Here is a 17,848-nt window from a genome sequence, read left to right on the forward strand (position 1 = left end):
CACAGTACAAAGCATTTGTAAGTCTCACTTAGACTTCTCAGACAGTTAGCACGTTATATTATGGCATTTTCAGGCAAATATTAAAAGTCATAACTGCTTAAGAGGCCAAATAATAAATAAGAGTTAGTACATTTGAAATACGAGCTCATGCATTGCCCATGGGACTGTAAAGCTGCTATTTTTCAACTCAACTAGAAATATTCTGTATTATTTTAAATAATCAGTTTGGTGAATGGCATTACGGGAGGACCAGGTCACAGTGTCAGCTCCCACCTCCAGCAGTGCCTTTCTCTCCATGTGCCTCGCTGCTACCCCATACCAACAGGGCAGCCGTGAGCAGTGCACAGACACCTGCTGCTACCAAAGCAGGATGGAAAGGCAATTCCCTCCTCCCTTAAAAGCTTAAAAGAAGAGATGCTGTGAACAAAACTGCAACTGAGGGGAGAAGGCCTTTACCAAACCTCCTTAGGATAACTTAGAAACCACTCGCATCTCCAGCAGAAAGCATCAGAAATGGGTTTTTTTGCATCCTACACTGAATGCATCATGAAATGGCAATTCCTTAGAAAAGAACTGAAAACTGTCCTACGTTAAAAAAGAACACAACAAAGAACTTTTGTTCTTTAAATTTACTGTCTGTAACCAGATGAGACGCAATACTGTTCACAGCAGTGTTTTCAATTCTCTCTGACTAACCACTGAAGTTCCCCACTGAAATCAGCTCTACTGTTAAACAGCTCCGGTCCTCATTCCTAAATGTCAGTGCAGTCCCCGGAGCAGAATTGGGGCTTTTTAAAGCAGTTACTCTTCCTCAATGTTAAAACATGTTTGTCAGTGTGGGCTGTGAGGTTGTGTCTCCCTCCTGTGATTTTTTTCAATAATACTTTTAAGGACCCAAACATAAGAGTCACAGCAGGAATACGTGAGCAACTTCTGAGTACAGCTGTGCCACACATGGGCTCGCATAAAGAAATAAAACCATTCTTTGGTTTAAAAAAAAAAGGAAGGTTTATTTCAGGAGAAAGGTGTGATGAACTCGCAGTGCCGGTGTTGTGCCACAAGAAGCTGATTTAGCTCCATCTACACCCACGTGGATCCCCAAGCTCAGCCACAGGCTTCCAGCCTCTCTGCAGTGAAGCAGCACCCAGCTCACTGCTCCAGCTGCTGGCAGGAAAGGCCCAAACCCCAACCCTTTAAAACCTCCTGCCTGCGTTTCAGAGCATGTCTGCCTGACCATAAGCTTTGCACACAGAATATGATTATGAACCGTGCACCGTAGCAAAGTGCAAGTCAGGGAAGTGAAAGTCAGTTCAGGCACCAAAAAAATCTGTTGACTTCATAGGAAATGCCAGAAAAAGACCTACAATTCTGAACAGCGGTAAATACAGAGCTGCTAAATTCACCATTTGTGACACATTGTGTATATACACATTGTGTATGTGAATATTGCTTCAAGTTTAGCTCTCCTTTCTACATGTTGGATAATCCTCCCTCCTTCCAAGAACAAAAGGAATGGGTAACTTCTATCAGAAACTGTTATTTTTTGTGGTTTCACTTTGGGGTTTTTGACTGCAAAAGACTTTACAGGATGGGATTCCTTGGATTTGTCTGCATGTTATGATAAAACACAACGGACTCATCCACCAAACAAAACAAGTTTTTACATAACAGAACGTGCAATATAAAAGCGCAAGAAAGAAAGAAAAGAAAGAAAGAGAGGTATCCAGAGGAGAACTTACCCCGCGCTTTAGGCTCCTGAAGCAGTGGATTTTGGGTTTGGAGGTCATGAACTCGTTGAAGCGATGGGAGAGGGGTTCCTTTTGCTGCTTGGGAGACTGGGGGCCGTTGGGAACAGCAGAGGGTGAGGCAGAGGCAGGGGGAGGAGGAGGGGGCTGATGGGGGGATGTTAAAAGGGACATAAGCTACGTATAAGAGATGGAGAAGTGACAGAATAAAATCAAAATAAAAAGATAAAACACAAAACGAAAATAAGCATCAAAACCAATATTTGAAATCCAGAGAAAAAACAATCAAATAATTAAATATTAAAGGCCATGGTTCAAGAAGTGGGGGTGGGAGAAGTATTTCGAGTTGTGTTAAATGAAGGGATGATAAAATTGAAGTTTTTAGTAAGTGATGCAACAGAAGAGTAACGAAGCATTTTGACGGGAAGCTCATGCAGACTCTTCCATGCAGTGCTATCCCTATAAACTGCCCTGCTCTGCTCTGTGGACGACTCGGAGTAATGCAAATGGATAGAGCTTTCAAATACCTGAATTTAAATGGATCAGATAAGGAAGGTACCTTAGTGCCCAGTAGCGTTTCTATTATCTGGAAAACAACAAACCACATTCCTTCCTGCTTTCGAATCATAGCTCAGTAACGTGCATCAAACTTCACTTCTACAAAATCTATGAATTTGCTCAGGAGATGATCCTATTTTTATTTTTGCTTCTGGCTCCACTAATGCAAGCACCAGACAGCCAACTTCTCTCTTCTGCCAGCAAAAGGAACGACCCATTTTGATCAGGTAGGCTTTTGGACTATCAATGGCATTAGTAAAAGTGGTTTGATAAGGGTCAGAGCAAGGATGAGATCAAAACAGTGAAGCTGCTCTGGGCTTCCATCAGTGTTTCTGTAGACTGATACAGTGCAGTCATCCTGACACATTCTGGTATCCTCAGATGTATGGTGCCATGCATTATGGTGTAACATGTGACAGTGAAATGAACAAGGTTTAATGGATACGTAAGTTAACATGGTCTTTAAAAAGTCAACTGCTCAGTTAGCTGTGCTCCATTAGTTATGCTGAAGAAGAAAGAACCGCAGCAGTTCCTTGCTCCCCACCACCCAACTGCAGAACCCAATGCACAGACTGAGGAGGTCACACAAATGAAAAGTCAGAGAGTTTTAGAAGTGTCAAAACAGTGATGACACATTAAAGCTTCCCAGAAGTAACAAAGTTAGTTAGCACACGTGACACTAAGTAAGTGGTACACAATTCCTTCTGAGTTAGGAACAGAAATGGACCATGGCAAAGACATGACAATTAAATTAATATAAAAACTGCAACATAATTAAAGAAATTACAACAAAAAAACTTCAAAGATATATAAAAGAAAACCTTAAGTAACCAAAGACTACGACAAAACACCATATTAAGACATCGCTCATTAACTTTCTGAAACTAAAGTTGGATTTAAAATCTATAATTGCCCAGATCTCTAGACAAGACAGTGGCTACTGACTACACGCATACTAGCTAACACCAAGCTCATGTTTGCAGGTCAGTACCTTATTTTTCTTGATGAACGGCCATAACTTGCCCTTGGATTTGCTACCGAACTTCGGCTCGTACTTCCCATCCCCTCTGGAGTTGGAAAGGCTGGATTCGGAGACAGTCCGCTTCATGGGCTGAGTGAAGTCCTCAAAGTCAACGTCTCCTGGAGGCTCAAACCCTGATTTGTAGGCTTCTATTACCATCTGAGAATCCTGAAATGGGACAGAGACTTTCATTACCACAACGCGTTTTAAAAAGTTATGCAGAGCATATTATCCCACCAAAACAAGGCACCGTACCATGTACAACTGAATGATACCACAGATATTACAGCCATACACTGGCTGTGTACACTCTGCAGTGGTTTTGCTTTGTTTTTTAAACAGAAGAAGATAAGACAAGAAATAATATAAAGCATTTATCCTAGTCAAGCCCACATACAAGCTTAATTATACATAAATGCAGACTTGGACTTCAACTTGCCAAAAACATTTAGGTCTAATGGCCTCAGAAAAAAACGTTCTTCTGCACACTTTTTGATCTATGTGACTTCTCAGGAAGGAAGCTTTTCTATGTTATAGCATTCCAGCAGTTCTTACTCTAAGATCATTAGGGGAATTGTGCTCACAAAAAACCTTATTAGTCTCTGGAGAAGAGCACCATCATCCCATTCAAATCAAAGAATGTTTTGCTTTGGAAGCATTTCACAGCTTCTGCTTACATCCATGGCTAAAACTGCATTCATGAGAAATCCAGTGGGACAAGCACATATTCAGAGGCCAGACGTAATTAAGCAAAACACAGCTCTAAGAAAAGCTTTCCAAAGGTATCCTGGGGAACGCCTAGCAAATTAAGGCTCAAAATCCTCCATCCATCAGGTGCACAGTAGAATTCAGATGCAGCTTGTAAAGGGGGTAAAGCAGCGCTTTCTCTGTTATCTCATCCCAGATTGACATTAACACTTTTGTAGACCTGAACATTTGAAGAGATTTTTTTATAGTCTCAAAAGAAGAAAGAAAAGACAAACATACACGATGCTACATAAAATCCACTACTGCTTTTTAAAAGCCTTTTTTTCTCCCCTCTGTTAATGACAAAGCGTTCCCTCTATTTAGTCAAAACATCCTTCCACTACGATTGAGCTAAATATAAATAGCATGCTCCACCTATCACAGAGAGATAATGTCATAACAGGAACTCCTAAATCCATAACTAATTAATTCTACCTGCTGCTGCTGGAGCACATTCTGCAGAGGTTCACTTAGAATTCACTCCAGCCTACCCTTGTAATGCAGCCTCTGCCTTGTTAGAAAGAATATACTGAACAGAAGTGCATCTATAGCTGTAATAGGAACACAGGGCTAACCAGTGCTACTAGCTAATTCCAGAGAGCTTCCATTGCTTAGTGGGAGCTGTAAGGACTTCTATGAGGGCATAAAGCAGTTCTGCTTGCACAGCTGCAAATTTCCTAGCTAAGCCTGAATATTTATCCATTTTGCTAGTGGGCACGAGGTAGAACTTCGTCATTTTTAAGGGAATAATTAAATATTTTCCAGTTATCGTTCTGGTTCTCAACATCATCTAATGAAATGGGGGCCTTGAAAATAAAGTGGTCTTTGAGGATCCTGCTGGTAGTTATGGATGGCAGGGCAGGCAGAGATGGCTGTGGAGAAGAAGCCTGCTGTTAGCAGTCTTTACTTCCAGAGTTTCAAACTAACTACAGAATGACAACTTGCCCCACTGCTGTGCTGCACAGATCTGATACTCAATCACAGCGGTTCATAAATGCCATGGAAACCCCTTCATTGGTCAGTGTTAGTATTTAACCTGATGCTCAGATAGGTACTCGCACGCACTGCAAAGCTGTGCTTCCGTTTTGTTCTTTCTCCTTAAAATACTGATATACCATCAGCTGGGAAGGTTTCACTGGCAGCAAAAGAAAGCTGCAGAACTTGCAGGTTCTTACATCCTCTCAGCTAGGGCTGACTCAGTTTGGTACACAAGGTAAAGCACCAGAACTGCTGCTTTTTCTGTGATTATTTTCTTTCTGACAAATACATCCTCTGAACTTGCTGTGGCTGTTAAATTTAAAGGCCTGGTGTCCAAACTGAAGCTACGCACACCAACAGCACAGCTTTCATTTACCATCCCCCTTTCTTCAGCAACTCTGTACATAATAGCTGGGTAAAACAAGGGACAATCCAACCAAAGACTACCAGTCAGGAGCTGTGTAAGTACTCCAGATGCATCACTGCATTTCCTCAGTGTCAGAGCTCCTACATCTCTAGGTGATGCTGTGTACTTTTGTTTACAACTACCAGATCCCTGAGATCTCCTCCCAGCTGGGAAACACGTGTCTATGTGAGCCCAGAGTTTCACATAAAGCTCTTCCTGCTCAGCAGGCTCTCAGTATTGGCTCACCATTGTACTTGTTATGTTATCACCAGCTGTCCTTGCATTCAACTTGCCTGGAATCTGACCTTAATTTCAAAGCTGACTACAGCTCAGATCTAGCTGACTTTTCCATCCAAAAAATTTCAGGCTTGAAAGAGATGAGCAAAGGAGATAAACTTCAATTTTAAACTTTCAAAGAAAAGAAACTCTTCTGATAGCAGTCTAAGAGCCAGAATGCCTCCTTAAAAGTTTAATGTAGAGACAGGAAAGGTCTGCTGTAGCAGTTTGCGTGACTGGCTCAAGGAGAACAAGATGTTAAACTGCCACTGTCTGCAGCTATGGCTGCTTATAAAGTGGTAGGACACACACCCTAGAGAACATAAGAACAAGTGTACCACTTTTATTAGAGTCAAGGTGAGAAATCACTGTTCCAGAGACATGAAGCCCACAATGATATTTTAAGACAAGAGGAATCCTTTATGCACATCAGTTTCCCAGACAGAACAAGCCAAATCCTTCATAATTGTTCAACTGTAACAAATGCAGTTCTGTTAGTACTTACAGAAGATCCCTAAGCTATCAGTGCTCACAGCACTTTCTTCTAATGTCCCACTTGTGCACATGAGCCATCAGTCCAGCACATTTGCGTGCAAGAGACCAAAGTTGAGTACAAGATTCATTCTGGCTCAAATCCTCAGCGTAAGTGGTTTGTGTGTTTCACTTAGACTGTGCTTGAGGATTTGAGCACAGTGCAGGCCCCAGTTATGAATCTCTCCCCAGTGATTTTCATCATACAGAACCAAGTAGCACCCCAAAAAAGGGTACATTGTTCAAACATGGGAATTTGGGCTCCTTCTCCTACCCCAAAAAGGAAACAGTAACTTTCAGATTCCTTGGTTTCTCATGCTGCTCTCTGGGAGAGCAACCGCCGTGCAAAAGCGGGGGATTCATTTCAAAACCTCAGCCTCAGGCTTGTGCTGCCAATTAACTGCAGTCTCCGGGCTCTGGGCACCGAATAGCTCAGAAAAGATTCCAGTGAAAAAGATGTATGGGAATTGCAAACAGGCAGTGAGACACACGCTGTTTGTATTTGAAGCGCTAATGCGATCCATGAGAAGGGCAGAAAGAGCAGGCACAGGCTTCATTTACAAAGGGAGTAGATCATTCTGAAAGCAAAATAAAAAACACATTTGCCCTTGTGCTAACCGTGCGTCAGGAAGCACAACTGAACTCCTTATCAGCTTTCATCAGGGAGGCTTATTTTTGTTCTGACAATGATGTTCGAAATTAAGGTTTACGAGAACTCACGTCCAGATTGCTAGCAAGTCTCAATGCTGCAAATGAAGAATTTAAAACCAAGTAGGAATTCTGCCAGAACTGCTGCAATAATTAATGAAGCCAACGATTTAATTACTTCCATTATTAGAAGAGTACTGAACCCATCTGAATAAGAATTGGTGGTGATTGGATATCTGGAATAATGCCCATCATTCTCCTTATTCTGAGCAGAATTCTAATCTTCAATAACAGTTATTTCAAGAAGTCATTATCCTATCAAAAGGAGAGAATATTCCCAAAAGAAAAGAAAGCGTGGCATTTCCTGATGTTAAGTAGATTTAGGAAATAATCTGCCTCAGACAAAGTAGTTTGGGACAAGAGCCCATTATTTGTTTTAGTTCTATGACTATAAAGCCCACACGCTGCAGCTTGGATCCAGCATTTAAATCTCTGTGCACAAAGCGATCGGTTCTAAAGATGGCAGTCAGCAATACAAGCAAAGTAACACTTACGTTCTTGTGATCAACTGATTCTGCAGCCTTTGTTATTTCATCCAGACACTTCCCAATGATTGGGATCACTTGGCGGTCAACCTCTGCAAACGTTTTCATGGATTCACCTATCCTCACAATTCTTCTTTCCTCCATCTCTTGTATTTTCTAAAACAAGGGACTTCAGTCAGATCACATATCAACAGTCACATCACAGCTACAAACAATTTTCCTCCCTACAATACGCTGGCTGCTTTAAATATATATATTTTAAAGGACAAATTAAGGCTGCTGTTCTAACAAGGCAGTTAGTTGGTATGGATCCTTCCAACATCTAAATACCATTCTAGGAGCAATCTGTGTTACTGTTACAGGGCATTCATCAATTAGTTTTGTACGCTAAGAAATGCTGATTTGTCAAAGTCCCAGCTTTAGACATTTGCTAGGAGTGATTCTTAAAGCTGTTAACATAATTTCTGGAACAATAAATTCTCTTTCATTCTCTGCAGCACGCTGTGAAAGATCTTATTTCCATTGCACTGAAGATTCTTATTCCCTTGGATTTTTTATTTCCCCTTTGCTCCAGCAGATGATTTCTGGTTTACAGGCAGCCCTACACACCATATTGCTTACACATGTGCTTCTCAACATACGCTCCCTGCTCCTCAGTGGATTCAGTGTCACAATCTCCAGCATCTATTGCATGGACCTCTGATTTAGAGCAGAGGGTAAGTGGATGTGGCATAACACTATTAAGACAGATTATAACAACAGGATACAGAAGGGCTTGAACAAGAACTGCCTGTTTCATGTAAGACTGCAAGAATCTTACGGAACACAGTCAACCTAAAAATCCTCATTGCCTTCCCTAATATACAAGCAACAACAATTCAATAGCTAAAGGAAATAAATCCTTTACAATATACCTGTTATTTCAGCAGCTAATAGAAAGCACTAGAGATTATTTGTTAGTTAGCAGTTAAAAGGATGTGTGCACAACTTGCATGCTCATCTACAAATCAGAGCATTCACTGCATTTAGTGTTAAACACAAGTATGCTGGCAGACTTATATATAATGCCAGAGATAACTGATCTGAAGATACTGGTTTGAAGTTCCACGAGCAAAAGAGGTGTCCATTTAGCAAAGACGCTCCGGTTATGAATAAGAAAATGCCTATTTGCTACGCAAGTACTAGTTATTTCTTATCAGATGACAAGCATGTGACATTTCCTCTCCTTAAAGAGGGTGCATGTTCCACTTCTTGACTCTTATGACCCATTACAATGGAACAGTCATTTAGAACTTCTGTTCTACAGCATTAATCTCTCTTTGTTCAGCCAAGCACACTGACAGCTTTTTTATTCTCTGTCTGTCTTTCTTTAAGCATCATAAGACAGACAGCAAGCTTCCTTAAATTCTTTGACATTCACTATCACAGAATTATTGGGGTTTAAATTTAACATCTGTGAAGTCTGATTTTAAAACAAGTTATAAAGGACCACGAAGCTTTGCAGATGTAAGGACACCCCAGCTGCCTCCTGCTCTAACAATGCAAATAATGCTCTCATTCCCCAGCTGCACAAACACAAGAGCTTCATACAGCAAGACTGTGAACAATTCCAAAGACTATCATAATCTGTCATGACAATTCATTGTTTCCTGCTGCAGAAGGGCAGTATTTTTCATACCAAGCTCTCCACCTCTTGTGTTGGCAGACTGCATACAATAATTGCTAGTGAGGACAAATGTTACCAAATAAAAGGCAAGATCCAAGAACTGAGACAACAAGCAACACATCTCTTGGCTTTTATCATGAGATTCTGAACTTCTCCAGAACAGCATCAGTGAGCTTTACCTGGAAGATATTTGGTATGTGTGTGTAGTAATGATCGTGCTGCTCACTGTTGAACTTCTGTAGAGTGGAAGAATATTCTGCCTTGCTGTCTTCTGCCATTTGATGTCTCAGCTGGGCTTGCTGTCTTGCCTAAAAAGAAAAGTCACAAGAAATTTTTAATCTACACCACTTGGAACTAAATGATGTTGCGTTACTTCTATTACCATCCTCACAAGTAGGCAGCACAGAAACATTAGCATATGGGCCTCTGAATGCTTCCGCTTTTGACTCACTCTTACCCACAAACATTTGGGAACCACTGTGAACCAGCATGAGTCTGCAGTGTATACTGCTGGAATACAGTTCTCTTTCTTCTATTAAACATGGCAGAGCTTTGCCTCTCTGTCAAACTGGAACATACTAATGCCTATTCCTACAAGCCTTTAAAATTCCAGATTTAACTTAAATTGGTCAATATCTGGCACACTAAAGAATTGCTTTCCTACTTTGCTTAAGAAGTGATAGCTCTCACAGCTCAGATGCATCATCAGAATGAACATCTCTAGACTTTTTCTGTCTTCACAGAATAAACCTTCTGCCACCAATCAAGCAGAAGGCAATGCCAGCTTCCTCTGGCTAGCACATGGCCCTTGATTCTTGCAGCTGCTATCCTTCTCTTCTGTTGTAATATGCTCCTTCTATGAATCACTGTGCACTCAGAAACAGCCTCTCTTCATACTACATGTCAAAGACTGTACCAAATTTGACCCTCCAGGATCCTCCTTCAAGGCAGGGGCTTTTTCAGGACACTTACAGGCACTTCTTCCTCCACTGAAAGCTCTGTTGGATGTCACCTCTTTAACACACCACTTACCCGTTGGCTAGCAGTATGTTCCGGAGATAGTGGAGGGGCAAAACAAATATCTGTTTCATTTCACATGCCTCAGCCAACACACAACAAAACTTCTTAATTCACGCTCCCACTGCGCTCTCTGCAAAGCCTTATCTCCACTTCCTTGAACAGAGCTGGCACAAATTATGCAAAGAAACAGGAGCCCGAGGAGCAGCTGAGACACAGCTCCTTCCTATTTTTACCCATGCAGATTTGCTTTGCTACCCAGCATAACAGAGCACTGGGCAACTACCCTCCCTTCTTTGCCTAGAACAATCTGTCCCTGAGTGACCCTCTCATAATTTCAGATTTTTCTCCTTACAATTCTGCTTCCTAAGGCCTTCTGTTATCTGTTTCACTGCCCATTATTCCCTAGCTGACTATCCCATCTGTTTATTTTAGCTGCCTTTTCTTTCCTGTGGTTGGCCTTCATACAGAAGCTCTTCCCTCTCTCCCTATATGTAATATATATAGTATAGCTCCTGCCATCACTCCCTACCCCACGGTTACTTGAGCCTCGAGGTCCATCTCATGCTCATTCACAACTGGCATCCATTCATCCATCCTGGGCTCCCATGTACCCCCTCCATCTCAAAATCCTTGCTGCAGAGATCAGAGGGAGCCTGGCCATTAGGCTTTGGATACCTAACCCGTCCTGCTCACACTCCTTTTTCAGGCATTTATGGTTTCCTCACCCTGTGCTTTCTACCTTGCTGCAGAACGCAGCTACAGGTACTCAGCATTAGGCTTCCATCACTCCCTCAAGTTTCTGAAAAACCTCTTCAAGAAAGAAGAAAGACTGCTTAAAAAAACAAGCTTAAAAACATTTTCCGCTATTTAAGGGAAAACAATGCAGCAAATAGTTTTAATATTTTCTGAGAAGTGGGCTCCCATTGAATACAGTTCAGAGTGGGGTTATTCTTTGAACTATTCCAGGCAGACAATAATAGTTTCCTGACAATAAATCCATGAAATACCAAATCATGGAACATTTTAGTAATCCTAACTGGAAGCGAATAAATTCTGCCAGAAGGTTTCAAATCTCAATGTGCAAATAGGCCTCCCTTCCGTCTGTCCAGCTCACACATCTCACCTAATAACTTACTTTGACTTGATTCAGTTATTTTTCTCACGAGTGCAGTCAGCTGAAGTAGTTTCCTAGATCACCTTTCACGTTCTTTCAACAAAAATGATAATTCAAGCACAGCAACAAAATGCTCAGCACTGAATGCAGCGCAGCAGATGAAATGGCAGCATCAGATGGGAAAGACTGTAACTATAACTAAATAAGTTACTAAATAAGCTTTCGACTTCATTTGTTCTCCAGCAGCTTTAATTGCCCACCAGCTCCTGCAACACAAGCATGTGTAACATTGACCTGCTGCAATGAAATCCCAAGAAGCCACAGCCATCGCTGTTCTGCCCAAGTGCTCTGTATAATTTATTAAACTTTATCATCATGTAAAGCTACATTAAACACAATGGAAAACAATATAGCCTTGTACTACAAACAAAAATACACCAGGAAAACAAAGTCAGGAATGGAAAGGATGACAGCTGTCAGAAGAACCTCCCAGCCTCTTCCTCACATCCCAGCTGCTGGAGATCAATATTCATTTGTGAGCACCAGTATCTTCATCTACCTAAGAGCAACCCATTGTTTGAACTGAATCTATGGAAGGCCCAGGCCCACTTACACAGCTCTCTTTATTTATCTAAGTTGCATAGCTCAAGAATTTGTCCCTTGACTCTACTGCTGTAACCAAAAAGCAAAACTTTGCTATTACGTATTCCCAGGCAGCCCCAGCAAACATTCAGACAGTTCTTCCTCATCAGCAACCCCATTGGTTGGGTATGAGCAGTCACTCTGAGCTAAATGCATGCAGGAGGAGATGCTCCGTTTCCAAAACTATCTTAACTGGCCCCAAATAAGAGAAGGCAGGAGATGAATAAGTAAAATTGGGCACATTCCAAAAACCACAGATTTTTGTATCAGAGCCCCAGTGACGTTTAGTTTCTGCTGGCCATTTAATGCATTTGGCAAGCTTCAAACAGCTTAAATATTTTTCCAGTGAGGTATTTTGGTCCTTAAAATAAAAATATATTTTAAAAGTCTAGAATTTTTTTTATTACTCCATTTGAATATGTCACTTCTCTAACGTCATCACTTCTAGTCGTAAAATACAACTCAGTTAGTCCTAGATTTCTGTTTTCTACTGAAGCACAATGATAAAAAATGAGCTGATGACCTTAGCTTTCATATCCAGTGTAACAGATAGAGCAGCCTGGATCTGCAGAGTCACAGGAGCTATTTCAGGAGTAATTTACAGTTGAGCTTCACAGAAAAGCGTATTTCTGCTTTCTTCACTGCTTGTTTTTGCACTCAAAGATGCTACTTCTCAGGCGTTAGAATGAACGTTAAAATATCTACTTGGAGCAGCATTCTCAGGAGGAAAGGCTTTGGAATACCTGGCCTTGCTTTCAGGTAGGAGGATGACACTGTGAGGCAGCTTTCAGTTGGTTCACTTCTCCTCTAAATGGGGATGGGATGATGGAACATGAGCTCAGCTTTCCAGCACCACACGTGAACCAACAGACTGTCAGATCACTCCTGGTTAAAGCAGAAGTGAGAGCTAGGTGCTCATAACACTAGAGGGGAAAAAAAGTCCCCTCCTCTTGAGAGGAAGAATAAATGAGGTCACATAAATAAAGAAATAAATGAGGTCGCTTGCAGCAGCATGAAAAAGTAGGAAAAAAAGCATATCCATTAAAAGGGCTTGGGGAGAGAAGAAAAGCAGCTCACTTTTCTTTGCGAAAGGTGCTCAGATTCTGTGCACATCTGTCAAAGGAATTCACACCCCCTTCCCTTCCGAGTGAACCTCTGTACCACCTTTTAAGCCCCAAATAAATATGTGCAGTGGATATGAGCATAACCTCCCCTCCAAAGCCTGTTTTTTCTTAAGGTAGTTCTTCTCTGAACTCACATTGCAGCAGTGAAACCCAGAGGTCAGATGTGTTAATGCACTTCTCATGAGGAGGAGCACTCCGGGGAATGAAGGACAGCCCAACATCTGCAGCACCATTAACCCTGCAGCAAGTGTGCTGGTAAGCTTCAGGTTTCCACTGTCATAGCAATCCAGATTTAAACACAATCTTACCAAAGCAGTATTTTCTATAACTAACTCAGAATAAAACTAATATGTAAAGTAAGCATAGGAGAAATTTAAATATAAATATATGCATATATATATATACACACACGCACATATTTTCTGCCATTCCTGTCTCCAAAACAGAAAAGAATGAAGCATATTTTGCTGATAACAACTTTGTAAGACACATTCCAGAAACAGCAAGAGAGTCAATAGACACACTGTCTTCTGGGTTTACACAGACAAAAAAATGCAGCTCCTCAAGGCTGTGATGGTGGGAGTGATATGAATAACTGAAAAGGGCAGCAGAAAGCTTTGGCTGCTATTAAACTGCTCCGCACTGAGTGGCACAGTTCAGCTTCTCAGTTGCTGCTCTCTCCAGGATGGCAGTTTCCAGTCAAGACGCTGGGACAGCTTGCTTTCTCCTGCCCCCTCTTTTTCAAACACCAACAAACCCAGACAGCATGTGAGATGCATCACCGCCAAGCCACTGTCTGCCAAAAGAGATCGGTCTTTGGGAAATCCAAGAGCAGACTAAAACACAAACACAAAAATCCACCCCTCTTGGACTGCCCAATCCCTTCAAATATAAGTTAATGATAAAGGCAGACTTGAACACTTGACCAGTTTCAGGAATGCTCTCACTAGCTCACAGATGTCTCAGCTGCAGGCTCTGGCTATCCCTGCCCAGCTCACACTGCTGCTCTGCTGTGAGCAGGCACCAGCTCCACCATTGGTAATGCTGGCAGCATTCATAGAAGCATTAATAACAGTGGGAATGCTGCCATAGGCTCAGACACAGGGCCAGGACTGCAGGCTTTGATTTACATAGCCTCCAAGTCAAGCTCCTTTGTTTACTATTTTACAATAACCAGTTTGGTCTCGCTGAATTGACAAGCAAAGAAAAAGAAAAATTGCTTTCCTGCAAGCAAGAAGGGAGAACGGGACATAGAAAATAACAGATGGGAGAGGACAAAGACAAGTCCCTGCTTTCAATACTAAAAGTAATAGAAAAAAATCTGACAACCCATGGATCCTTAAAAACCTTTGGCTGAACAAACTATACAAATGAGCAAAGAGCTGATGTGGTGGAAAACCTTCACAATCAGCTCTCAGAACTGTTATCTCGTGAGTCTGCAGCCCACTTAACTCTGCTAGATGACAGCAGTGTATGTTAATAATCACAGAATGGTCTGGGCTGCAAAGGCCCACAGTGCTCATCCAGCTCCAACCCCCTGCTATGTGCAGGTTCACCAACCAGCAGCCCAGGCTGCCCAGAGCCACATCCAGCCTGGCCTTGAATGCCTGCAGGGATGGGGCATCCACAGCCTCCTTGGGCAACCTGTTCAGTGCATCACCACCCTCTGGGTGAAAAGCTTCCTCCTAATATCCAACCTGAACCTCCCCTGTCTCAGTTTAAAACAATTCCCCCTTGTCCTGTCACTATCCACCCTCGGAAACACCCATTCCCCCTCCTGTTTATATGTTCCCTTCAAATACAGGAAGGCCACAATGAGGTCTCCCCAGAACCTTCACTTCTCCAATCTAAATAAGAGGTGTACTAAAGCACCAAACCACCACCAGAACTCTTAATGAGAGACAACACATCAAGCAGGCTGCACAGGGACCTAGCTTTTAAACTGCACTGCTCCCATCTGCACTGCTAATGAGAACAGGATTGCAGCTAGGACTCACCCAGCTATGCCAGCCTTCTATTCACCGGGCCAGTTCTGTAGCACAACCAGAGACAGCCTCAGCTGGTTAACAGAGCCCAACAGCTCGAGGTTACCAGGAATCTCATGTAAGTGGACAAGCCCAAGCCTTCGCTGGCCTGGCTTCAGACCTCAGTTCTGTAGCAGACTCCCTTGCACAAATCTGAGTGCTGCATTTCCCATGCATAAAACAAAGGCACTGCTATTTCTTTTCTGTCCCATCCAATTGATCCTGTCAGTTTAGTGCGACAAGTGTTCAGAACCATCTAAGGGAAGACCGTTATGTAAGAGCAGAGAACAGCAGCAAGCACAGCTGTGCTGTGCACCAGAGGTACATCAGGACACAGCTCCAAGGCTCTACAGAAACTACTGTGCCCTGAACCCAGAATTTGGTCTCCTTCCACAGTCGTTCTCATGCCACAAATACTAAATGTGCAAACTGCCAAGGTGACCGAATGGTGAGATGTGGTCAGATGCACAAATCTCTGCTGGCCCAGAGCAGCCCCGTGATGATACGTTTAAGTAAATAAATCAACCTAATTTGTTACAAAGGAATTAAGTGTTTGCACAGCAGGTGAAAGGATACTTGGAACTGAGCAAGGAGAATGCTAGAGAAGCATCTGGAGCGCTGGCCGACTGTTTGAATGATTCCTGGAGATCTGTTTAGTTCTAGTAACAAGAGCAATTATATTCTGCAATATATAAATGTGAGTATGGAATATAAATAAGCAAAAATTATTTCAGGACTGCATAATACATCTGTTAGATCATACTTTGCATACTGGGCATGACTCAAGCCATCTCTCTCCAACAACGATTTTACAAACACTGCCAATGCAGAAGGAATAGTTAGGACTGAAGAAAGCTACCAGATGAATTCAGTAGCCTTAGCACCCAGCCTTATGGGTACAACACATGCACTTAAACTGAACAGCTTACAGACAATTAGCTACATTCTGAGGCGTGCTTCTTCCCCCCCAAGATCTTCTACAAAGAAATCTGTCAAAATATTTTTTGATAGAATAAGGAATGACTACGGAGCTTTCCAGCCACACAGCTTGAACTAATTGCTTTGCATTAGCTAAGAATGCCACTTATTCTACACCTTCAATTCTAACTGCAGTCGATCCTTAAATCAAAGCTGTTCTTAGCTCTCCACTTCACACCCCTGCCTTGCTCGCTCCATTTAGCAATTCAACTCCCAGTAGAGCTGCACTGTTAGAACCACGTAGGGCATTACTGCAGAGGAGCACCTCAAAGAAGAAACAAATTCAGATGGATTTCCTTATCCTATGCTAAAACTGACTGGTGCTTCTGTTCCTTGATCTCCTGACACCGCAAACAGTGTCTGAATGGGATTCAAAAGGATATTTAGCATGTTTTGCAGCTAATAATGCTGCAGTCATCAACTCCTTACACCAGAAATCAAAGCTCATAAATGAGCCACGGCTCCAAAAGGGAAACAGCTGCTGAATGATCGCAGAGGGCTGCTGATGGCAGGTTGTAAACAAGGCTTACTCTACCAGAAATGCAAATACAGTGCTTAGGGACTCCCTTCACACTGCACTGCCGATTAGGAAGATGCAGTTCAGAAAGGAGATTGGGGTCTGCATAAACCAGGGAGATTATGTTAGTCTCGACCTAATGGCTTTAAATCATGCTACCAAAAAAAGACTGCCCTTAAATTGCTTGGAATTTGGATCCGCTTCACAAGCAAAGATACAGGAGGGTTCAGTCAAACTGTCAGTGGACAAAAAGGAAAGCAGCTGCCTAGCAAGTATAATGAAATCTCACCACTGTGCTAAGAACACGAGTCTTACACAGTACCCACCTCTTCCAGTAAGAAATGCACAGATGAGGGACTTCTGGAGCTGTGGGCAGGACTAAGTTGTGCTCACTGCACCCACATGTTTCACTGAGACATTGCTGCTGCACTTCGGTGAATTCACAGCACGCAAAGCATGGAAGCAAAGCCTCTGGAATCCTTTACTGCAGTAAGTAGCATTCACCACACCAGTGACAGAAACACTTCTAACATCATCTTCCTGTGGCACTGTGCTTCCCAAGCAAAGATGCCCCAAGCTGGTTAAGCAAGGGAAACAATACAATAAACCCCACTGTCATGGGGCAGATGGTACAGAGTGACCTGAAAGATAGGGCTCAATGAGCAGCCATAGTCTACAGAAGGGGAGCACCCACCACTTCTGGCTGTGCTGCAAGTCTGCTGCCCACAGTCTTCATTGAGAACAGTCTTCATTGCAACAGTTCAGCACAGAGCTGGAGAAGTCTGCTTTGGTTTGTCTGCAGCGCTTCAGTGATACACACTTCATCCTGCTTTGCTCTCTGACTAAGCATGCTGCAAATAGTATATGAGGGTTTGCACTGATGCTATCAGTGTTACAATCAGAGATTCCTCTGGGGGCCCAGCTCAGTTCATTCTTCATTGTAAGAATGTGTAAATTCTTAATGAGGAGATTTGCGTCCTGCAGCGCAGCAGCCTGGCTGCTGGAAAAGCAGTTTAACACTTGACAGCAGAACTGCATTTGCAAAGGCAGGAAGATCAATTTATTCCAGGAATCTCTCAAAGTAGCAGTATTTCTAAGTCTATGATTTGTAAGGCACTGCCAGTGGTTCAGCTCATGACTTTCCAATGCAGCATAAATGGACACGTCTGCTGTGGCTAAGAGGGGTAACACAGACAATATTGCATTTAGAATTGCCTGTGTTCAGCTGTGGTAAGTATGTAAGAAAACAGAATCACTGAAGCTCTCTGGGTGCAGATTTGAGACTTTCTGAGTCGGTCAAAGACACAG

At 42.4% G+C, this 17,848-nt stretch overlaps 1 protein-coding gene across 25 annotated transcripts in view; it reads right to left on the reverse strand.

Annotated features, from left to right (window-relative positions):
• Positions 1–17,848, reverse strand: part of FNBP1 (formin binding protein 1) — an 85,884-nt gene that overhangs the window by 21,238 nt on the left and 46,798 nt on the right. For 11 of the 25 annotated variants that reach the window (XM_072352999.1, XM_072353000.1, XM_072352997.1 and 8 more), the window contains exons 7-10: positions 9,301–9,429; positions 7,465–7,611; positions 3,295–3,492; positions 1,740–1,922 (exon numbers count right to left, since the gene is read on the reverse strand). In XM_072352999.1, the coding sequence (XP_072209100.1) occupies positions 1,740–1,922; positions 3,295–3,492; positions 7,465–7,611; positions 9,301–9,429 (657 nt within the window). Of the gene's footprint in view, positions 1–1,739; positions 1,923–2,304; positions 2,332–3,294; positions 3,493–7,464; positions 7,612–9,300; positions 9,430–17,848 lie in introns of all 25 variants that reach the window. The other 14 variants (XM_072353008.1, XM_072353013.1, XM_072353016.1 and 11 more) reach the window with 4 other exon arrangements.

Source organism: Excalfactoria chinensis, chromosome 18 (assembly GCF_039878825.1).
Source record: "Excalfactoria chinensis isolate bCotChi1 chromosome 18, bCotChi1.hap2, whole genome shotgun sequence".
NCBI classification, from domain to species: Eukaryota; Metazoa; Chordata; class Aves; order Galliformes; family Phasianidae; genus Excalfactoria; species Excalfactoria chinensis.